This window comes from Mobula birostris, chromosome 16 (genome assembly GCF_030028105.1).
Source record: "Mobula birostris isolate sMobBir1 chromosome 16, sMobBir1.hap1, whole genome shotgun sequence".
NCBI classification, from domain to species: Eukaryota; Metazoa; Chordata; class Chondrichthyes; order Myliobatiformes; family Myliobatidae; genus Mobula; species Mobula birostris.
Window position 1 is genome coordinate 39989763 of NC_092385.1, and position 18875 is coordinate 40008637.

The 18875-nt window shown below is 40.4% G+C and overlaps 1 protein-coding gene across 3 annotated transcripts in view; it reads right to left on the reverse strand.

The window, feature by feature from the left end:
• shq1 (SHQ1, H/ACA ribonucleoprotein assembly factor) overlaps positions 1-18875 on the reverse strand; it is a 127957-nt gene that overhangs the window by 31964 nt on the left and 77118 nt on the right. For 2 of the 3 annotated variants that reach the window (XM_072280585.1, XM_072280586.1), the window contains exons 11-12: positions 10062-10182; positions 8749-8946 (exon numbers count right to left, since the gene is read on the reverse strand). In XM_072280585.1, the coding sequence (XP_072136686.1) occupies positions 8749-8946; positions 10062-10182 (319 nt within the window). The remainder of the gene's footprint in view (positions 1-8748; positions 8947-10061; positions 10183-18875) is intronic. The other variant, XM_072280587.1, reaches the window with a different exon arrangement.

The window sequence follows — 18875 nt, forward strand, 5'->3', positions numbered from 1 at the left end:
AAAAGTATTTTTGCAGCTTTATGGCGTTGGAGTTTGCTCAGGAATGCAATGAAGTCACAGCAGGTATCTTTTGGAAGAAATTTAATTCACTGGCGGCCTCTACTGTCAGCAGGTAGAAATTGAAACATTATGCTCCCTTTATAGCAGACAACCTATCACTGATTGGACACTTGAGAACCAGCCCATCTTTTCCAAATAAACATTGGACCCTGATTGGTGTGGTGCACCTCCTCAAGTTTAATAGTCCCTCTAGCTAGAATATGTGAATTACTTCTTATTGGGAAATTAGGCAATGATCCAGAAATATTTTGCAGCTTCCAAAAAGTGTTGATTCAATAATAGTTTTGGGAGTGACTTGTTATATTGACAAAACTACTGACCCAGTCAGCACCCTGATAATTAACCCATGGTCCATCTCAAAGCTAATTATTTTCAGCCCATTTCAATAATGGATACTTGTAACCTCGTACTGTATTTTGTCACAATTCAACTACAGAGATCATTAAACTTCCACTCTAGGGAAATCACCTTATTCCCTCTTCATATCAGTGTTTCACCATGCTCCGCCGCCCAATCCCATTCTTCTCCGGAGGTTTTTCTTTTGCTCCCAATAACTGCAGATAAAGCTATCAAAACCAAGCTGCATCTCAGCAAAGTCTGCTTCAGAATAAAACTGCTTTTATCCTTCACAGAATAACCTGATTAAAAAAAAGCCAGTAAAAGGCAAATACAACACCATTACACATTTACAATCTCAGCCTTTCCCAACAGTAAATAACTTTGTCAACAATCGATGCACCTTGTTTTCTTAGGACTGATTTACTGCCGCTTTCAAGTCCATTTTGATACAAAGGTGAAATATTTCCCTTTTTAAATAAATGCTAAGTCGAGCTGAAGAGATACCAGAGAATGGATATTGGCAACCAAGAGCCCTGTTAGCACAGACTAAATTATTTTCTTCCATGAACTGAGCAGCTTGTTGATTTATATGGAACAGACTCAGTGAGCACTTCCACCAATCAATAGTGATTTATTCCACCAGATGCGCCTTCAGTTAACTGATGTGTACAGTGGAAAGAGGCTTCCAACTCTCAAACACCCCAGCCCTCACCTACATCAATACCATGGATCAAAATGTCATTATGGATTGCCAGTTTACAGATGTTCATAGGCAGTGTAAATTTCTAGGAACACACTTGTCATGAGATCTCAAAAAAAACAATTCCTTTATGTTGCAGAGACACATGAAAAGCACTCAGAGGTATTTTCCTGAATAAGTTAAGCAGTGTTCACTTAAAGCTATGAAAATATTGTACATATCGCTCCTTCATATGAATAATTAACTTATTGGCATTCAATATATGAATTTTTACTATAAAACTACCGACTCTTTGGGCACAGCCTCAAACTAGCAAGCTGCTTTTTTAAAAAACCATGTCAAGCAGTGCCTCGCTTGCCTATCTGCTTCTGAGACAAGGACCATCTCGTTTCTCAAGGCACTGGAAAATAGCACAAAAGCATCTTTGCAAAACTGCAAATCCAGTGAAAGCATAATGGAACCAATGTCAGACCCCTGCTTCAGATCCACCTCCGCAGCAGGGCAGTCATGATTACCATCTGTTGGTTCCAAGTGGCAGGTCCAGTTCAATACTCCTGAAAAAGCCACTAAAGGGTTCGGTTGTGGGAAGAAATTATTAAGGCAAAAAGCAAACAAGCATATGTTCATAGCTTCTTTGAAGGAGTGCAAGTTCCCCAGTGACCTCTTGCCCATGTCTACTCAAAGTTTCAGGCTGGCATTGAGAATTTCAAGGCTGTGCATTGGGAGCACACAGAAGCCTTGTTTAAGAGGTGGAAAGAGCACCCAACAACCTGCCTCAACAGCCACTTCCTGCTCCATATTCGAGTCTGTGGTTCCCACAACGTCTTCATGAGCCACTTCAGAACATCAGAATCAGAGTGGAAGCAAGTCACCCCTGATCCTGAAGTATTGCCTGAGAAGAAAACTCTGTGCAAAGGAATACACTGTACAAACACTCTTCTAATACATTCGTTCTGCTTTTGCAATTTGTAAAATTGCATTTATCAACATATTTACCATAAATGTATCCTTTTTGTAAATCAAGGAATGGGTAAACTTCCCAAAGCACTTGTCAGCCAACTTACTTTGAAACACAGTGCCTTAGGAAATGTAGCAGTCAATTTGCATACAGCTCACACACGTAGTATTAATTATGGTTATATCTGGGGATAACCGGGAAGTAAAACAAAACAGCAGATGCTGGATAAGTGAAATATATTCAAAGAATGCTGGAACTACCCAGCAGGTTAAGTGGCATCCATGGAGAAAGAAACAGGGAACATATTTTAGGTAATTTTACACAAGAACGGATAACAAAAGCCAATGGGTGAATTCTTTTGTCCCCCTGATATGCCAAAGGTGAAAAACTGATGCCCTAATTTCTTGCAGTGGACAGCGTAAGCAGATGGAGAGGGGAAGGGAAACAACATTCTGCTTTGATGCAATTTAATGCCATCTTTTGTTCCAAACCGTGAGGAGAAACAGGGTTTCTACTTAACATACCTGTCACAAGATGGTTTCTCTCACAGAACTACACTCCATCAGTGTTGCGGGGAAATGCCAGCCTGTACTTTTCTGCTGAAGACTCTAGCATGAGAATTCAACTTGAAACCTCCAGACTTCGACAGCAGAGCTACCAACTGAGCCACAGCTGTCACTTGTTTGACATGCACATCTTGGCAACCAACAGATTCTCAGTTATTTCTAACATTCTCCTAAATAGTACTTCTGTCAGAATGTGAAGCCTATGTCACTCACTTTTAAATCTCCATCATTATTCACAATCCCAGAAAAGAATATCAGTTAAGCTAGTACCCTTGACCATGAATCTTATCCACATAATGGGAATCATGTGCTTAACTTCATTAATTCCAGTTAAATTTCACTCATACTTTGGAGTAACAACACAAAAGGCAATCAAACTGGCATTCAAAATACAAGTTTGGGTTTTTTTTGAAAGCTTAATCAAAAATGGTGCAAGTGAATTTTGTTTTAAAACTTGGCAATCAATACAAATTTTGATTTACATTGGGGGGTGGCAGTGTCAACAAATTGCAAACTGTGACAATCCTTTTATATTAATACTCAGTCATACCACAAAATTATGATAAAAGGAGTGCTGAGCTGCTGGTCAGTAGATGAATGTGTAAATCAAAGCTTACTATTCTGAAACTATATCTCCTGAGTAAGTGCAATTATTCCTCTTACTCAGTGCTTTCAATCACCCAAGTTTTATGGTGTAAAACACTCAAACATGAGAAACATAGAAAACCTACAGCACAGTACAGACCCTTCGGCCCACAAAGCTGTGCTGAACATGTCCTCACCTTAGAAATTACCTAGGGTTACCCATAGCCCTCTATTTTTCTAAGCTCCATGTACCTATCCATGAGTCTCTTAAAAGACCCTATCGTATCTGTCTCCACCACCGTCGCCAGCAGCCTATTCCACGCACTCACCATTCTAAATACATTTGTTCCTGTTTCTTTCTGAACTCCTCTTATTCCCAAAGCAAAGTCACCTTATTTGAGAGGTTTACCAGTTGCTCTTTCTTGCTGATTCTCACTGAACAACTGCCACACAAGTTAAAGTTAATAATTCTTTCTTCTCAAGCCTTGACTGCATTTTGTTGAAATCTGTCTTCATCTCCATTCAACACAAACAAATTATTTCCATCCTTGTGAACGATCACCCCCACATCCAGCCTTTCCTTCCCCTCCCAAGTTCACATACATGATCACATTCAAGTTACCACACTTCTTTGTGCCTACGGTTGTCAACAGCAAGTTCCTTCACTGTCACCTTGGTGAGTGGGAGCACCTTGTTCCTGTCCTTCTGCAATTATAGCCCAAGAATGGTCCATGACTGGTGCTCATCCCACCCTTTAACAAGGTATGCTTAGTTATGGGAAAACAGTGTAAACATTCATTCTTTGGGATCTCAGATGCTTGAAACATAGACAAGATACTCTTGGGAATTTCAGGCAAATTAATTATCAAAGGCAAAAGCCTGCAGACTATGTTCACTGGAGAGACACATGAGAAGAGAAAAACGTTAATAATAACCCTTCTTGCCATATTATTTAGCTGTTGAAATGGAACTACCAGATTAAATTGACTAATTTAAATTTCATGCCTTCTCTTGACATGTCTGTCAAAACTGGATTACATGTTACGATCATGCTTCTTGGTAAAATAATCAGCTTGGTTGGTTAAATAAATAATCGGAAAAACGCTTAATGCTTTCAGAAATTAAGTTAGCATTGACTCAGGCTGCTTACCGTTAGTCACCCTATCTTGACTGCCTCATCATGCTCCCAGTATCACCATCCAGAAATCCTCAAGTGGTTTTGTGCTCTCTAACCCCAGTTATTCCATACTTGTGTCAAATCCCAGGATCATTTCCATAACAAGTATCCCTAATCTAACTGGAAAATGCCACATCTTTCTTGCTATTCAACTGTGTGTTCAGGACTTTAAAAAATGCATTTTCAGGAAGCAGATGGAGGTGCAGAATAATGATTATGTGAGAATTTTGCAGAACTTAGACAGAACTATGCTGTTCGATCTTTAAGGCAAAAGTAAGCATTAATTTTCTATACCAAGAGAATCAAGCCGCAAACCTCATTAATCTTGTCAAAATAATGTACAACTAATGTACATCATTATTGCTTTCCTGATATTTCAAGTTTAATTTTAATTGTCATTCATACGTGAATATCCATGAATTAAGCCAAACAAAATGCTATTCTGGGGAGAAGGTACGAAACACAGTACTAACAGTCATACACAGCACACATAGCACATATAAGAGAGCAATAAAATACAGTCCCACAAAAAAAAACAGTCCAAGACCCCAGTCTGCAGTTGAACACAATACATCTTGCCTTTTGCCAAGCGAACATCGGAGGACAGCACCGACTTCAACGCCTCCCCCCCGGGTAGCCGCAAACAGGTAATATCGCAGCTTGTAGCCTAGCCCTTGCCACGACCTAGACCGCGCAGCTCCCCCACTGTCCACCATTAAACCAGTGTGTCCGACTTGCAGCTTTCCGCATTAACAATATCCAACAAAGCCTCATGATCACAAGAAAAGTGACTCGTTAGACTGCACACTCCTCTGTGCACCGAGTCTGACTTTCCGATGCAAGCAGCACACGATCCACACCAAGTCCAGCTCCTTTAGTTTCTCCACCACCGAGCAACTCATTGAGAGGGTGCATTGGAGGGGTCGTGACTGTCACGTGACAGCATTGCCCATCACCTGGTCAAAGGACACGCCACCTACCAATCAAGGTTTGACCCCTCCTCACCCATCAATGCACACCTAACCATTGGCCCCTTTAATTAGCCTTGTACTTGGCCTCGGGCAATTGGCCTTTGTAATCAGTTTAAATCTGCTGGCCCCGAGCCGTTGCCCCCCCCCCCATGAATTACCTGGGCGGGACCTTCCAGCCCTACTGCACTATAAAGGGTGCCACGTGTGCTGGACCCTCTCTCTTTACCATCCGAGGGGTCACCCTGTTTCACTCCAGGCTGAGAAACGTGGAACAGCGCTGGAGAAATTATTGGTGAGTTGTGCATTGAATGGGGTTGGGAGCGTTGGTTATTGTCCCTAAAAGCACAGAGCCGTGCCTGCACAGAGTCAAGGGGTGGCAGGTATCGTACTGACTTTTCCCTTGGTTGTATGTGTGTGTGTGCATGTGCGTGTACTTTGTCCCCATGCGATTTTCCCACGTTCGTTATTAATTGTCTGCGTGTTTTATTGCTGATCCAACTACTGTAGGTTGTGCGCGTGTGCGTGTTGCTATTTTCCCACATTTGCCTTCTGTAAATAAAATCCTTTACACCAAGACTGTGTCCAGAGTCCTTGCCTTTCAGACCTACCGAATCTGTTTCCTCACTTACGACGGAGGGTAGACCTGCAGTACTTTGAGTTCTTAATGTGCAGCAGGATCTTGCGATCATAAAAAAAATACCTTTAAAAAAGACAATACCACCTTTGGTTTATCAACCTACCCTCTGAAATCTTCAACAATATTACTATTGGGTGTCCTCTAGCAGGACAATAAGAAGGGAAGAATTTCTGTGTCTTTGAAAGAGAGAGCAAGAGTAGCTAGGTAGTTAACATGAGCCAATGTGGCATCCAGAAAGCGAACGTGGATAAGGTATACTCTGAAATGTTAAACTGTTTTTCTTTTCACAAATCAGAAGCTAGCTCAAGTGTGGGACTCCCAGGGAACAACATTGGGAATTATTAACAGGAAACAAGAATAAGGCAGATAGTTGAGTTTGCATTTCTTTACAAACACAGCAAACTTCCTGAAAACATTTGATGGGCTAGTTTACAGTACATGGGAGAACTTCTCAGACCACTATCAAGAGGGACAAGGTTTTGGAAAAACTGAGACAAATCACCATGTTCCAATGCTCAACACATGAAGGTTTTAAAGTAGTGGCTGCGGAGGTAGTGAAGCTAGTGAGCTCCAAGAAGATACAAGCAGATTAGGAGAACTGGAAATGTGATCCCATGGATCAAGGGAGGAAGACAAAAACAAAGGCAACAGTAAGCCTTTTGGCTTAGCATCTGTTGTCAGCAAGATGTCGGCCTCTATAATCAAAGCAGCAATAGCTGGTAACTTAGAGAAGCTTAATATAATCAAACCAAGTTAGCATGCTTTTATGAAAGTTAAATCATGATTGATGATCCTGTTAAATGTTTGTTGAGGATGCATCAACAGAGGGAAATCTGTACATAGGTGCACTTTTTTTTAATCCAGGAAGCGTAAGAGGAGGAAGAGTGCAAGATATAAAACAAAAACAACAGGAATTCTGCAGATGCTGGAAATTCAAGCAACACACATCAAAGTTGCTGGTGAACACAGCAGGCCAGGCAGCATCTCTAGGAAGAGGTGCAGTCGACGTTTCAGGCCGAGACCCTTCGTCAGGACTAACTGAAGGAAGAGTGAGTAAGGGATTTGAAAGTTGGAGGGGGAGGGGGAGATCCAAAATGATAGGAGAAGACAGGAGGGGGAGGGATGGAGCCAAGAGCTGGACAGGTGATAGGCAAAAGGGGATACGAGAGGATCATGGGACAGGAGGTCTGGGAAGAAAGACAACGGGGGGGGACCCAGAGGATGGGCAAGGGGTATATTCAGAGGGACAGAGGGAGAAAAAGGAGAGTGAGAGAAAGAATGTGTGCATAAAAGATATAAAACAGGTGGGATGACATGTTGTGATGATATCAGCACTCTGCAATTGGATATAGATAGGCTAAGTGAGTGGGTGAAAACAAACTGCCACTGCACAGAAATAAAACTAGACTAACTTAAAGTTGTGGCTGCAATAAGTCAGAAACAAAATTCTCAGTGACAAGTGATCCATCAAGTCAACTCCTCTTCATCACCACTTGGCACCAAGACTATATTTTATTATATGTAGAAGGCACACTGCAGAAACAAACTCAATTTTGTTCGATAGCATCTCCCAAAATGATGGCATATGCTACCTGGAAGGCAAATGTGTAGGAGTCAAAGCTTTTACTGTTTCACTCATTCTTACTTGGAAATAAATCTCAGATCCTTCACATTCTTTGGTCAAAATACTGGAATAAGCACTGCAACTCCGCACAGTTCATTCCTCAATTTCTTACAGAAAGTTAGGAAAAGGCAGTGAATGTCCCCGGCTGTACCAAGAATTTATGAACGAATTTAAACATTACTGATACTAACCACCCTGCAATAAAACCTGTGCTTTGCATTGTTTTATATTTTGTATACAATCTTTTCTTGGAATAATTTATCCTCCTCTTGACCTTTTCACCCTCATTGTAAGGCTATAAGATACGTTGGCTCATAATCATCCCCCAGTATATGGGCAGTAACTGAAACCAGAGGCTGCTTGGATAGACTTTACATACTGGTTTCCAAAGCTGTCACTTCTGTCTCAGTTTCGTTTCTCTAACAATCTGACAACCTGTATGAAACCTTTGACTGTCGTCCAGTTACTTGTGATGCTTTCAGCTTTATTTCAGGACCTTTGCATCATTATACATATGAAGCTCAAAATGACAGTTTCTAATGCTGATGTTGCATAAAAACATTGTGCAGCCAAGAGAACAGGTCAAAATTTCTGACAGAATTTCAAGCCAGCAGTAAATTGACATCAAGAAGAAAAGGCAACTGGAACAGAATTTCAACATGGAGAACTGGAGGATGGTATTTTAAAAATCCCAGATAAAATATCACAACAGTAAAATCTTAACATTTCCTTCAAGCAACACACATCAAAGTTGCTGGTGAACGCAGCAGGCCAGGCAGCATCTGTAGGAAGAGGTGCAGTCGACGTTTCAGGCCGAGACCCTTCGTCAGGACATTTCCTTAACATTTCCTTATACATATTCAATTAGGCCTTTAGCTCAATGAGATATCATCATATGTGTAAAATGGAGTAGGATGGAGGGGACTGCCTGATAGAATCATCTTCGCAGTTTGCAGAGATAACCCAGTTGCATATACCATAATTACAACAACGATCTCCAACCACCGGGCCGCAAATCATGTGCTACCAGGCCGGGAGGAAACGATATGATTTGGCGATATGAGTCAGCTACACCTTTCCTCATTCCCTGTCATGCCCACTGTTGATCCATTACGCATGCGAGGTCATTACCCGCGCGTCATCCATGTCAGCACGGGAAGGAGTTCAACTCCTCGAGCTTGCAAATGACGGCGGGCAGAAAAGTATGTTTGACAATAATATCTCTGCCGGTATTCTGGATCAAAGTCAAGGCTAAATATCCTGAGATAGCCACGAAAGCACTGAAAACGTTGCTTCCATATCCAACATTTTTCTGCGAAGCGGAGTTTTCTGCAATGAATGCAACGAAAACTAAATTGCGGAATAGACTGGACATAAGGAACCCCCTTCGTGTATCGCTGTCTCCCGTCACCCCTCGATAGGACCGTGTTGTTGCAGGGAAACAAGCCCAGGGCTCCCACTGATTCAGCCATATTGGTCTGTTGCAATGATTTTATATGTTCATATGGGGAAAATATGTGCTGTGTGTTTAATATCCAAACGTTACTTAAAATGTTATGATGCTATTGACTTACTTATATAACCATATAACAATTACAGCACGGAAACAGGCGATCTCAGCCCTTCTAGTCCGTGCCGAACGCTACTCTCACCTAGTCCCACCGACCTGCACTCAGCCCATAACCCTCCATTCCTTTCCTGTCCATATACCTATCCAATTTTTTTTTAAATGATAATATCGAACCTGCCTCTACCACTTCTACTGGAAGTTCGTTCAACACTTACTTCAAGCTCCCCTGTCCTCCCCTGATAATTGACTTATTCATGCGAGGAAAATATGCGCTGTGTATTTAAGCAACACACATCAAAGTTGCTGGTGAACGCAGCAGGCCAGGCAGCATCTGTAGGAAGAGGTGCAGTCGACGTTTCAGGCCGAGACCCTTCGTCAGGACTAAGGGTCTCAGCCTGAAACGTCGACTGCACCTCTTCCTACAGATGCTGCCTGGCCTGCTGCGTTCACCAGCAACTTTGATGTGTGTTGCTTGAATTTCCAGCATCTGCAGAATTCCTGTTGTTTGCACTGTGTATTTAATATTAAATTTGTTAGATAAACCCCTTCAGAAACGAAATTGAGTGTATTAGCCACTTACCACCTATATTCCAGTCATGATTAACGGCCCCCCCACCCCCCGGAACAGAATCGCCAAAAATGATTTGCAGGGAAAAAAATCGGCAAGTACACACATGCGCACTGGTGCCCGCACAAGATTTCATGGTCATTGTAGTCTTTCTCTGGGTAAACACAACGTATTTGACTGCTACTCTTGTCCGTTGGCAACCCTACCCCCCCCGCCCCCCCCAATCGGCCGGTCTGCAAAAATTGTCAATATTAAACCGGTCCGCAGTGCAAAAAAGGTTGGGGACCCCTGAATTACAAGACTTACTTCACTTTCTGGATCCAGATGCAGTAGTCTGTGATGTAAAGATCATTGAAGAGGTATGCAGGGTCACTCTCCCTGAAGATTTTGTGGATGGCCAGCAAACATTTCAAAACAGCAGACTTACCTAATGTAAAAGAGAACCGTAATGTTTTAGAAAACCGCAAATACATCTGCTATTTTCATTAACATTTACATAGTACAATGTAACTTGCATCTCAGTCAGTTGTACTATAAAACAATATTCATTACTGAAGCCTAATACAGAAACCCTCAATGGTTTAATAAATGGAAGTCATGGAATGTGTCACACTGACATGAATACGGCAGATGAATGAAAAAGGCATTTTGCTTCATCTTCACTGCAAAGGAAAGGTAACATCCCAGAGATAGTTTAAATTGGGAGTTGGGAGGGAGGAACTCAGAAATTTACAATCACAAAGGCAGGAGCACTGAGCAAATTGTTGGAGCTGCAGCTGACAAGTATTCAGATCCTAATCGACTTCATCCTAGGAACTTAAAAGAAATGGCTGGTCGGAAGGTTGTCGTGTTGCTTTTAATTTTCCAAAATTCTCCAGGTTTGGGGAAAGTTCTTTTAAATTCGAAAATAGCAGATGTAGCACCTTTATTCACAAAAAAGGAATGAAAATGGGAGAAGTTAATTAACTTAACATCTGCTTTTAAGAAAATGTGAGAAGTTATCAGACATTATAGCAAAGTGCTTTGATATTCAAAGTAATCATGTAAAATCAATATGGTCTGTGAAAGGAAAACATGACTGACAAATACTAGTTGGAGTTTGTTGAAGTGGTAACTGCTGCGGTTAAGAGGGAGGGCTGGTGAACATTCCACATTAAGATAAAGGCATTTGATACGGTGCTTCAACATTAGTTATAGTGGAAAAGTAAAAGCTTGTTGTGTAGAGAGTGACTATTTTCACAATGTTCATGTGTTTAAAGCAGTTCTGAGGTTTATCAAACTAGTACTTAGAACACAAACACGAGAAAATCTGCAGATGCTGGAATTTCAAGCAACACACATAAAAGTTGCTGGTGAACGCAGCAGGCCAGGCAGCATCTCTGGGAAGAGGTACAGTCGACGTTTCGGGCCGAGATCCTTCGTCAGGACTAACTGAAAGAAGAGCTAGTAAGAGATTTGAAAGTGGGAGGGGGAGGGGGAGATCCAAAATGATAGAAGACAGGAGGGGGAGGGATGGAGCCAAGAGCTGGACAGTTGATTGGCAAGAGGGATATGAGAGGATAATGGGATGGTCCTTTTTCTCCTTCTGTCCCTCTCACTATACTCCTTGCCCATCCCCTGGGCTTCCCCCCTCCCCCTTTCTTTCTCCCTAGGCTTCCATTATCCTCTCATATCCCTTTTGCCAATCAATTGTCCAGCTCTTGGCTCCATCCCTCCCCCTCCTGTCTTCTCCTATCATTTTGGATCTCCCCTTCCCCCTCCCATTTCCAAATCTCTTACTAGCTCTTCTTTCAGTTAGTCCTGACGAAGGGTCTCGGCCCGAAATGTCGACTGCACCTCTTCCTAGAGATGCTGCCTGGCCTGCTGCGTTCACCAGCAACTTTTATGTGTGTTGCTTAATACTCAGAACAGGTGAGTTATGAGAAAAGGTTGGACATGCCAGGCTTTTATCTGCTGGAGTTTAGGACGGGGGTGGGGCTTGATTGAAAACACAAACCTGAGGCAATGAAAGAGTGAGTGTGGAGAAGAAATTTAAAACAAATGATCACCCATTAACAGCAGAGGTTCATAAGTCATTCACGTTTTCTTTATCGGGGCAGTGAAACCAGTGACTTGAATATTTTTAAGACAGAAGACAGAATTTTAATAACTGAGGGTGAGAAGTTACTGAGAAGACAAGAATGTGGATTTGCAGTTAAATTAGATCTGCTAGGATCTTATTAAATGATGGAAGCCAGGTGGATATTCTTACACTTAATTCATATATTCTTTGAATCTAAGAATCTTGTAAGTGGAATGAACTGCCATGCACGATGAATCGTGACGTACTATGTACCTGAAGATGTATAAAAGTAATTATATTGGGAAGTAATGAAAGCCATTTGCCGGTCACCTATTTCTTTCAAATTGTTAAATACTTTTATTTTCATGTTATTCAGGCACGTGGTATATTAACTTGCAGCTTTCTTTCCTTGCTGCCTTACTGAAAACTTCATTAACCAGTTAATGAGTATCATTAGCTCTGACGTGTTACCAGTATGCCTGTGCAATTATTGGGCACAGAAAGGAGATGTTGAGGGTCAGATCATAAATCACCATTTCTTAGAGAAAACAAGCTGAAAGTAAACAATTTCAACATAATTCTTTATCATTAAAAGATCACTTCCCAAGGAATAGACTCAAAATTCTCAGCAACTGCATACAAATACATTACATATACTAAGAAGTTATAGTTCTAAAACATCCAAGGTTTAGTTTAATCTGGCATGTCCAAAGACTGCATATGAATAAATAGCTAGTGGCTAAACTTTATTCTGATTCTTTACAACTTTCTAGCTTCACATCAGACTCTCTGAAACGTACAAATTCCTATGTAATATTGAAAGAAACTACCAATCTGAGCTAATTGAATGTTTCCTGCCAGAATGTTCCCTGATTAAGGCTATTCGATAAGTATGAGAACTCTGGTGGATATACCAAGGTCATTTAAGGAGGTCACATTTCAGCTAAATTGAAATAAGTTAACCAAATGACTAGGTAATAAAAGTGATTTAATGCCACTTGGAGGTGTGAGTTTGATCAGTTGACTCCAGGACTGAAGGCAGTGGGGTTTCAAGTGGAAAGCTACTAAAATACTAATTGTAAAGTGCTTGTTGCTCATGAAGATCACTGTCGAGATCTCAGTGGAAAAGGATTCATGGAGACCCATCAATTAACATATCAATCAATAAAGATCTTTCAGTAATATATTTAGAAACCCCTGCCTGAAAAATGTTTCTGCAACTTTCAGCTCTGGCCAGACTTGGTCATGTGGTAATCTTAAGTGAATTGAAAATAAAGTAAAATATATACATTTGTAGCACATCCTCAATACCTTATGATTTACAAATTTAATAATTTCTGAAGTGTAGTTTTTGTTGTACGGATAAAAACACAAAAAAGAATGTCTCTCATAGTCTCTTACTTTCACAAAATATATTACAGGTTAACCATAACTTTAAAACACTTCAAAGCTAATTAAAAGATTTAAAAAATCATTTAATTATTTCAAAAACCCCTAACCTTCGTTCCTTATCTGGATTCTCCATTGTAATCACTGAAAAACTGCAAGCTGTCACCACTCCACGGGGATCCCGCTGTCGGAACACATTCAGACTGACAGCAATGAGAACCACACACTGAGTTCAAGACTTCCACATACACTGAATCATTTTTCAGGGCTTTGGCATGTGTAATTCTGGTCCTCCCGCAAAGCAACTTCTGATTTCCAACCCTATGAACTTTTCAGATACATTATAATCAAAATTTGCCAGTACTTTAGTTGAAATTTATTCTGTCCATCTCACAAAATTAATTTTTTGCGACTGTATGTTGCCAGTCTCTGGTTGTCACAAAACTTCAAGTGTTTGTGTATTCAAACCTTGCTTCAGAGCTGATCCTCCACACCAGACACAATTTTCAAGAGGCATTTGGATGGAATGTTGCAGTGATGGGCAAGACATTGAACTGAGCTTTCCTCGAGCTTCTGGCTCAAAGGAAGATGAAGAACACGTGTATCTCAAGTGAGATTTCTCCTTTCCAACACACCTGATAATCTATTCCAGTTTTAGGTTATCATGTATTTGAAAGCTGCACACAAAATCTTAAATAAAACTCATAATAATCATATCCTTCAGTGCATCCAGTGTACTGAGATAAAGAAAACTCATAATAATCATATCCTTCAGTGCATCCAGTGTACTGAGATAAATTGTCAAAATGATCTACGTTCTTACTACTAAAATAGGGCATTCATGATTTATTACTAACATGGAAAATCCATCAGGAAATTTAGAGAATGATGACAAATATGAAGAGTTATGAAACTTCAGCTCAAACTGTTCTGCTTGATGATTTGCTTTGGACTAAAGGCAGCGACCTTAGCCATCCATTATTTGCTGGATATTCATAATAATTAGCCACTAAACTCATCATTGTGAGTTAAAGATTATAAATAAGCCTTTTTGTATACTGTGATCATCGTTAAAGCAAAGCCAATTAATCTCTTGAGCGCAGTTAGGAGAACCCTCTCGTCAAGTGATTTACCCTTCTTTCATACATTTCCAAGTCTCCTATCTCTCTAATCCAATCACCATCTGTACCAAATTTCACTCTAATTCATCCATCAATGAGTGTGCCAATTCACTTTTTAAACAGTCTTGAAACACACCGTTAAGGGAATATTTTGTTGTTCTAACAATTCACTGATTTACCTGTTGCCCTCTTACGTCACATTTAACAGTAAACCTCTGAGCAAATTCTTCTTGAGCAGAATGTTTCAGGGTAGCCACGTATTGCCTACATCAGAAAAGTATGAGTTCTATCTCAAAATAACTTGAGGTGGGCATGAATCACAGCCCATTTTAACACAAATCTCTGGTACATTTTCCAGGGATTTGAAAACAGGATCAGGTGGACAATTCCTACTCAGGGAACTCGATTGTGATTTTTATTTATATTGATTAGTTCCTTACATTTCTTTTGCTGGTAAATATTATCTGCAGTGGATGGTAAAGCTCTGGTGAGCAAGCTGATTATAGTTGTACCACTATTAAGCTTTACAAGCTTCTCTTTTTAGCCCTGTGCTACGGAGGGGAAACAAACCTAGCTTCCCACTCATTCATCACGATCTGGTTTGCTCTTGCTGGGAAGTGATGCTACTGTGGAGTTCAAGTCAAGCGACATGCTGCGATACCTGCATGAACTAAATATCTGTCACAAGGGCTCCCGCATGAAAAATGAGCAGTAAGACTGACGATCAGCATCATGTGATTATGTAGAGTTAAGGTCCAGTATCTTCATTGTTCTCAATAAAAGAAATTTCCAACGAAACAAAATAAATCCATATTTTGGTAATTACTGTTCTTAAGCACAAAGAAGGCAGAAGTGCATTCAACATTCTAGCACAGGAACATACAATAGAAAACTTTCTAATACATAAGTAATGCTAAAGGTGTCCATGTAAAACGACAGAAGCAGAATTCATTCAAAAGATCACACCACAAATTAGCTGTAGGTTTGTGAAATACCACAGTTGCTTTGCCTCTTCAGGAAGACAAGATTGTGCCAATTTCATTTCAATTTTCACAAGGTCCAGGTATAAGAGCTCACACTTTTAAATACACAAAATGCAAGTCACAGACAGTTCAGAGTTGCAACACACATCAATATATTTTCCTGTCCTGCTCCCAAGAGAATCTAACTTGGCGAAAAGAGCATTTATTTCAGAATCCACCTCAGAAGCATAATTACTGTTATTTCGAATAGTCAGACAACTATCATAGACATTTTAACAGTCAGGGAAATGACATCATGGCCATCTACTCTGCAGAGACCAAATTCTATGTTATACTTGGCTTCAGGATTTTATCAATTGTTAGACAGCTGGTCAATGGAAATGCCTTTATTTTTTGTTAATTATTGGCAGTTTGAAAAATGGTTTCAACATCCTTTTCAATTGTTGTAATGTGGAGCACTTTTCTTCATTGCTAATTGAAAGTACCTCAGCCCACCAGTTCAAGTCAGTTTCTTTTGCAGCTGTGTATAATTGCAACTATTATACAGTTCATAGTATACTTGCATCACTGTTGTGTCATTTCTGACTGCGTAGTTTCCTGGCCCAAATAAATGAGGACATTCGTGGGTTAACTGGCCACCATTTTAAAAGCAGAAGGAGCACAGCATTGGAAATATAAGTCAGTTAACTAAACACTTGAAACAGAAAGCTTTTGTCATTTAGAACATTGTCAATTCATAAAGCATCTGGGTGACTGCCGCTGCCCCCCCCCAATCTACCCCACCCCACCTGCCCGACAGACCTTAAAAGTTAACCATTAATCATTCCTCAATCCAGACTAGATTATTACCAGTTCAATGTGAACTAATTTTGTTTAATAATCTCAAGTGAAACACTATTAAAGTCTACATACACCACATCTGTGGACGCATCCTTATTAATTATGCCAGTTACAGCCTTCAAAAGTTAACCAATTTGTCAAACATGTTTTTCCTTCATTAATCAAAATTCAAAGTACATTTATTATTAAGGTATGTACCCTATATACAACTTTGAGATTCGTCTCCTTACAGGCAGCCACAAAACAAAAAAAACACAATACAATCCATTAAAAAAAGACCATCAAACACTTCTAATGTGCACAAAAAAAAGAGAATCCTGCAAACAAAGGTAAGCAAGTAACATTCAGAACTAAAATTTTACAGCCACGAAGCCGGTCATCCCTGCAGCCAATCCAGGAGTCCATTAGTTGCAGGCCACAACCTCAGTACATGGCAGAGATAAGTAAACCTCACTGAGCAGTGAACTGAACACCAGCCTGTCCCTCGTCTCCGACCCTGACACCCTGACCTTTTCAATCCGGCCAGGTGCTTAAATCAGCCAAATGGCGGGTTGTTCCTCACTCTCGGGCCGGACCTGCTGCCTTCAATCACCTCCAAGTCCGCTCCAGCAACCAAATATTGGCTCATTCCCTGTCCTTGGTCCCTGGCCCTGCTGATAATCCATGTTGGCTCAGCCTAATCTTTGTTTCTTGGTGTCTGGTTACCACTTCCTAACACAAGATTCTAGCATTTCTCATACCCAAATAAATGAGGGCATTTCTCGTGCTTAGCCCCTAATCTGCTCGCTTTACACTTATGACTGGATGGGTAAGCGCAGCTCCAGTACCATATCTAAGCTTGCTGACGACATCACTGTTGTTGGCCGAATCAAAGTTGGTAAAAGAAAATCAACGTATAGGAGGAAGATTGAAAATCTGGCTGAGTGGTGCCACAACAACAACCTCTCACTCATTGTTAACAAAACCAAGGACCTGATAATTGGTTTCAGGAGGAGAAAACCAGAGGTCCATGAGCCAGTCCTCAGAGGGTTCAGAGGTGGAGAGGATCAGCAACTTTAAATTCCTCAGTGTTATCATTTCAGAGGACCTGTCCTTGGCCCAGCACGTAGGCGCAATTATGAAGAAAGCACAGCAGTGCCTCTACGTCCTTAGAAAATTGCAAAGATACGGACAAGGCATCTAAAACTTCGACAAATTTCTACAGATGTGTGATGGAGAGTGTACTGACTGGCTGCATCACAACCTGGTATGGAAACAACAATGCCCTTGAATGGAAAAATCCTACAAAAAGTAGTGGATATGGCTCATTCCATCATGTGTAAAGCCCTCCCAACCATTGAGAACATCTACATGGAGTGCTGTCGCAGAGAAGTAGCATCCATCTTCAAGGATCCTCACCTTCCAGACAATGCTCTCTTCTCACTGCTGCTATCAGAAACTCCTAATACCCCTCATCCATTGGGTTCTTGAACCAGAGGGGCTAATTTCACTTATCCCATCACTGAAATGTTCCCACAACCTGTAGACTCACTTTCAAGGAATCTTCATCTCACGTTCTCGGTATTTATTGTTTATTTATTGTTTATTTATTGATTTTTTTCTTTCGTATTTGCACAGTTTGTTGTTTTTAGCACATTGGTTGGTTGTTTGTCCTGTGGGTGCAGTCTTTCATTGATTATATTATGCTTCTTGGATTTACTGTGTACGCCAAGAAAAAAAATCTCAGGGTTGAATATGGTGACACGTGTTCTTTGATTCTACCAACTGAAATTGTTTTCTTTATTGCCCATTGGTTTATTCACTTATTCTACAATTTCTCTTTATCAATAACTAGGACTTCCTTGATTGAACTGTAAGATTTTCTCAGCCCTCAGGTTTGCTATTCTTTACACAACATTTACAAGGGGATAACACACACAAAATGCTAGAAGAACTCGGCAGGCCAGACAGCATTTATGGAAGGGAATAACCAGTCAACCTGCTGAGTTCCTCCAGTATTTTGTGTGTGTGTGTGTGTGTGTGTGTGTGTTGCTTTGATTTCCAGTATCTGCAGAATCTCTTGCATTTAAAAAGCATCCATATTCATAGTAAATTATATACCAATCATTTAAATATTATCTTTTGCTCGTATACTAATCATATCATTCAATATGTTTCTCAGTTTACAATAGACAACTTGCATCTTAGACCACCATAATTTGATTAATTTAGATTTAAGGCCCCATTTTCAGATTGAACCAAAGCATCTTCTGCTTTAATACAAAATTATCTTGTTCACTGAAAGTCCCTTCATTACAAAATTATTAATCTGCCCTTTCTCATTGCACTATATTAAAACCAAGATAGCTTGTTGCTCAGTTCGGTCCTGTACATACTAAATTGGATAATCACCCATGAGTTCACCTTCTGCAATACTTGTACTAATTTGATTTGCTTAGTCTGTGCCACCGTTGTTACTGACTCCTCCAAAATCCCAATTTATATTATTCCTTATATTCCATTTTCTTTGGGGCTGACTTACATCAGTGTTTTTAATCTCCATCCAAAACGATTCTACTTCTCAACCTTATGGTGAGATCCTTTCTACATTTAGGTTATCCTTCAATATCAGGGTGAATTCCACCCCCCCCCACCTTCCTTTTCATTGATTCTGCCTCCTGAAAAGTCACACATTCTGAAAAACTGGTCATCTCAGTATGGCCATGGCATTGAACTTACTTATTTC